Source organism: Falco peregrinus, chromosome 2, assembly GCF_023634155.1.
Source record: "Falco peregrinus isolate bFalPer1 chromosome 2, bFalPer1.pri, whole genome shotgun sequence".
Taxonomy (NCBI): domain Eukaryota; kingdom Metazoa; phylum Chordata; class Aves; order Falconiformes; family Falconidae; genus Falco; species Falco peregrinus.
The window spans coordinates 114,749,686-114,755,195 of NC_073722.1; the positions used below are offsets into that span (position 1 = coordinate 114,749,686).

At 48.4% G+C, this 5,510-nt stretch overlaps 1 protein-coding gene across 2 annotated transcripts; it reads left to right on the forward strand.

The window, feature by feature from the left end:
- The first annotated feature begins 203 nt into the window (after positions 1 to 203).
- On the forward strand, positions 204 to 4,706 carry LOC101913133 (urotensin-2 receptor-like). 2 transcript variants are annotated; one of them, XM_013294897.3, is made up of 2 exons: positions 204 to 486; positions 2,989 to 4,706. In XM_013294897.3, exon 2 carries the CDS (start codon positions 3,133 to 3,135, stop codon positions 4,279 to 4,281), a length of 1,149 nt encoding a protein of 382 aa, XP_013150351.1. In that variant the 5' UTR covers positions 204 to 486; positions 2,989 to 3,132; the 3' UTR covers positions 4,282 to 4,706. The 2 variants fall into 2 exon arrangements, with proteins under 2 accessions (XP_013150351.1, XP_055652441.1); XM_055796466.1 differs by having other exon boundaries at positions 262 to 598.
- Positions 4,707 to 5,510: the final 804 nt, after the last annotated feature.

Below are 5,510 nucleotides of genomic sequence, written 5' to 3' on the forward strand. Positions count from 1 at the left end.
TCCGGTGCGGTGTGAGGAGGGGTGGGATGGCTTTTCCTATCACCGGTCCTGGCATGAAAACAGCCTTGACATCTCCCATCTCCCGCTGGCTCGCAGCCAGGTGGGGGGGAGCTGGCTAAACAAGCCATGGCTATCAAAATGCTGCTGCTTTAAAAAGGCTCTTTGCTGGCTGCAGTCAAAGCCACGCTATGCCTAACGTCACTGAGTAACAGAAATAGCAGGCATGAGTGAAGGGAGGAGAATGAGAGTATTAAGAGCGCACAGATTTCAAACATACTTGGCTAGGTAGCACGCTGCCTTCCTGCCGCTGACTTTCCAGATGCGACGGAGCACAGGGATCTCTTGCTGTCTGCCCATGAAGGAGGATTCTTCTTTTTCTTTTTTCCTTTTTTTTTTCTTCTTTTTTAAGTTTCAGCTTTAATACTACCAGATTCATTTTTATATTCTTTCTTTTAGGAAACTTCATCTGCTGGATTTAAAAGCAAGGTTTGAGCAGGAGGAATTAATTTGTGTTTGCAGCTACTGAATGTGCATGGTGCTCCTGCGTGATGATAATGTCGAGGCAAAGGCAGGATTGGCTCAGAAAATTGCTTAGACCGTAAGATGCTTGAATGCCTGCTTGGAATAACAAGCTCTTTGTCATGTGTGTGTGTGTGTGCATGTGTGTGACTGTGTGCATTTATGTATGAGTGCAGCAATAACAGTAACTTTAAAATGATGCAAGGTTTCCCCAGTTTGCTTAATTCCCCTCCTCCAGGAGCGAGGGCTTGCCTAGCTGTGGGCACTGTCTGGAGGCAGGTGAAATGTCTGAATGGAATTAGTGCTGTAGTAATTTTATGAATGAAGCAAAAAGCCGGTTCAGTGGAAGAGAAGCAGAGCGGGGAGATGCGGCGTGTTGAGCTCTATCCGGCAGGAGCTGTCACACCAGGGAACCACAGAGATGTGCACAGGCATGGCACAGATCTGCTACAAGTGCCCAAAACACAAAGTGAGGCAGCTGCAAGAAGACAGCACCTTGAGCCATGGAAACATGTTCCTGAAAATGAGCTATCACAAATCCAGCTGAGCTCGATAGCTGTGTGTGTGACCAGCTCCAGGCTGAGCAGGAGCATCCCATGCAGAGCCATTTCCTTCCAACCAAGTGTGCAGAGATGCAGGCAGAGCTCCCTGAGCACCCACGTCTCCTTCACGCGTGACGCTTCTGCTGCCAGCACTGCTTGTACATGAACATTGATGAAGTGGGCAATGAGGGAGCAAGTCGCTGCACGGACAGGCTGACTACACATGCCCAAAGCCAAGCAGGAGGGGACCACACAGCATGGCGGGGGAGGGAGGAGGCAGATTCGAGTTTGCAAGGTCCAAGGAAGCTGAGATGCTGGTGAAGCTGCTGGAGCCCAGCCCAGAGGAGCGATGTCCTGAAGGAGCACTGACCGCTGCAGGACCACGCTTCACCTCTCCCCCTCACATGTCTGTACCCGAGGGGCTCGCATGGGAAATGGGCCCTGTGCATTGTGGTTTTCCTCTTTTTTTCACACCCCTATCCCAATTGTTAAGCAAGGAACAATCTCCCTCTGTACTGGACTGCCCTCTTCCATAGAAAGCTTTTGCATGCCACCTCCGTAGCACCCGTCACCCGCAGCAGGTGATGATGGGAAGAAGAGAAGGTGAGTGCAAGACATGAAGAGGATGAACATTGTCCATTCTCAAGTGCTACAGAGGTCGCTGTCAGGGCAGCAGAGGGCCTGGTGCTGCAATCCCACTGCCCAGGAGCTAGTGGGAGCAAAGAGCCAAAGGAGCCAGAGCCGATGTGGAGGCAAAGGGACACCAAACTTGCTGGGAAAAGCTGCAAATTCCCAGACAAACCAAACCCAACCTGCCCAGCGGACAGAGTCAGAGGGAAGCCTTTGCCTGCTGAGCCCTGCAAGGACAAGGCGGCGCAGCACCCCTTCCCACAGCGCTTTCCAAAGAGGCAGTCTAAGCTCCTTAAAATACATAGTGCAAACACTTCTGTGTGCAGTGGCCTTTAGCTTGCCACAGGCTTTGGTATGCCGTAACATTTAGGCATTTTAACTACTAATCCAGTGCTTCTCTCAGGTAGGTTTGATCTTCCTTTGCTTGCACCCAGAGCCAGTACAAATTCAAAGCAACACAGTCGTTATTTGCCTAGCGTTGAGCTTGAACTAACCAGAAGCTCCCATGTAAAAAGCGTGACTACCTGCCAAACGCGCTGCAGAGCAATCTCCCACCTCGCTGTAGAAGGCAGTTTAGACAGGTTTGCAGACAGGTCTGTCTGAAATCTATGGCATGGACACATGAAAATCTGTGGGATGAGACCTGACAGAAGCACAAAAGCCTCTGTGTTTACAGACATATAAAACCCACAGTGAAAACTGCACTTTGCTCTACGGATATAAAATGCCTTTTTCCTCCATCACTCAAAACCAACTTGAAACTGCAGGTCAGGACGTAGCAGGGGCTTCTCATTGAGGGGAAAGTGCTCTGTGAAAATGCTGCAGAAGTGCTGGACAGGACTTTTAGTGTATCACACAAAATAGACAATTTGGCTGCAAATGGTAAATCCAAAGTTTGTTTTCCCTTTTCTGGGGTCTTTTACTCCTTCAGAGTTAAGAGCTTAGCAAAGAGGTTTAAGCAATTGTGTCACCAGGTCTGTAAGCTGCTGTTACAAATTTAGGAAGGACACATTTTTTCCTCCAACTCCAAAGTAACTTTAAGGATTGCAGCAAGTGGTTCCAATGATCCACACAATGTTTTGTCTCTTTTTCATGGACACACTAAGGCATGTCACTTCTCAAAGCTGTGCTCTTGTAATGGTAGCATGACCCTTACGCATGAGTGCCCTCAGTGCAGAAGACCTTTGGTACACGCAGACAGGGCAGATACGTACTCAAGGACAGGTAACTCCTAAATGATAATTTGTGTTGCTCTGGCAGATTTCTAACATGTTGGTTTCTGATGTCTTTCCTCTAGTGGAGAATGCAGATCTTCCTTGGATGAGACCCCCCTAAGTAATGGTTCACCATCTCCCAGCAGCTGTATTTCTCAGACCAGAAAGAACAGACCTTCAGATCCCTGTGGCATGAACGGAGCCTCTGGCATTTAAAGGCCAGGAGGATGTCCCTGACCGAGGAGCTGGAGAGCCACTTCTCTGCAACCCCCTACATGGTGACAGACACAAGTGAGGGCAGCCTGTTCAGAATTAGACCCAACACATCTGCCAATGCCACCGGGGACAGCACGCCAGCCGCCGGTTCCATGGAGGACATGATCGCCATCTGCACCATCGGGACAATCCTCTCCCTCATGTGCGTGATTGGGGTGACAGGCAACATCTACACCTTGCTAGTGATGTGCCATTACTTGCGATCATCTGCTTCCATGTATATTTACATCATCAACCTTGCGCTGGCAGACCTACTCTACCTTCTCACCATCCCCTTCATCGTTGGGACCTACTTCATTCAGAAATGGTACTTTGGGGACATTGGCTGTCGCATCCTGTTCAGTTTGGACTTCCTCACCATGCACGCCAGCATCTTCACCCTCACAGTCATGAGCACGGAGCGCTACTTTGCTGTGCTAAAACCCCTGGACACAGTGAAGAGGTCCAAGAGTTACCGAAAGGCCATTGCTGTCATTATCTGGCTGGTGTCACTGCTGCTCACTCTCCCAATGCTCATCATGATCCAGCTGGTGCAAAGGGACAACAAAAGCATCTGCCTGCCCACTTGGAGCAAGCTGTCCTACAAAGTCTATCTCACCATCCTTTTTGGTACCAGCATCGTGGGTCCAGGGGTGGTCATTGGCTACCTTTACATCCGATTAGCAAAGATCTACTGGGTGTCACAAACAGCATCCTTCAAGCAGACCAAGCGGCTGCCAAACCAAAAGGTGCTCTATTTAATCTTCACGATAGTGCTGGTGTTCTGGGCTTGCTTCTTGCCTTTCTGGATATGGCAGCTGCTCTCCCAGTATTATGAATCCTTCCCTTTATCTCCCAAGGTGATGAAGAACATTAATTATCTGACAACCTGCCTGACGTACAGCAACAGCTGCATCAACCCCTTCCTCTACACCTTGCTCACCAAAAACTACCGGGAGTACCTGAAGAACAGGCAGCGGTCCCTCAGCAGCAGCAGTGTGTACTTCCAGAGGAGGAATCGATTTCAGAGGATTTCAGGGAGATCCCTGTCCATGAGCAGTCAGCACTGCACAGAGACATACGTTCTTGCTCATGCTCCTTTAGGAAATAGCAGTGCCTGAAGGTAAAATTTTATCTCCAAGAACAATCAATATTGACTTCAATGTTGCTTTGATTTAAAGTGCACATTGTAACAGCAAAGCCTTAGCAGATCCATAATGTGCACACATTTAGTCCAGACACTGTGCCAATGCCTGTTCTCATTTTCTTCAGTGTCACTGATTTGATGCTAGCAACATTCAGCTGAACTTCTATCTAAATAGCCTTTTACTTTTTATCTTTATATTTTATCGCGTATGTGTCCTCAAGTAGCTGTCAATAATGAAAGCCTATAATAGGGCCATGTTTTTTAATAGTATCAGCTGTCTCACAGCATTTAAAATTATGCTGTCTCGTGAATGGCTGTAGTTTGCTCTTTTCTTTAGGAGTAATGTTAAATTTGCAGTTGTATGAGGACTGAAAACAATGAAATAAAGACAAAGCTGCTGATGTTTGTGACATGCAATACAGTTTGAATTTGGGGTAAGACTGGACAATACGGATGAGGCATATCAGGGGTGCTTGTCCTGGTTTTGGTCGTATTGACATTTATTCTACACTCATGTATGCACTGGGCTTGATTCTCCATTCACACAGGTGTCTGCGCTGGAGTCACAGCACGGTTTGTGTCAGCAAAAGGCTTCCCACACCAGTGTCACAGCCAGGGAACACTCAGCATCCCCTAATGTACTGACCCCAAACTCATGAGCACCCATGTAGGGGAGCATCATCTGTCTTGGACAGGTACATCTGCCCCCTGCCCTCCTCCAAGGAGGAATTGGGAACCTTCGATGTTGTTATTCTCGGGGCATCCATCGACAAACTGCAACATCCAGCCCGAGGGACCAGAACTACCCAAGTCCAGGAGGAAAGGACGGGGGGAGTGGGGGAGGGGGGGAGGAGATGTGATTTCCAGTGGGCAAAGCTATGCTATCTGAAGTCCCTAATCTCAATCATAAAAATGCTAGTTCCCTGATAGTGAGATCACTTGTTCCCTTCAGAGCAGATGATTTTCCTTTGCTGCTACAAAAGGTGAACATAGCCCTGCCTACACCAAGAACATTTTGCCTCTCCTGGCTTTCACTGATGATAAAGCATCATTAGTATAAATATATCCTCCGCGGTGTCTGGCGCTTCTCCCGTGAGTCTAAAAGTACCTTCTCTGGGACGCTGCCAAGAGCCATACAGGAGTCCTCTGCTTGCATTAGCCCTGTTACCTCATTAGCAAGGATACAACGATGCAATGCCAGCG

Excerpts from the sequence above, each read along its gene's own strand:
- LOC101913133 (XM_013294897.3), top strand. The coding sequence starts at position 3,133 with ATGTCCCTGACCGAGGAGCTGGAGAGCCACTTCTCTGCAACCCCCTAC.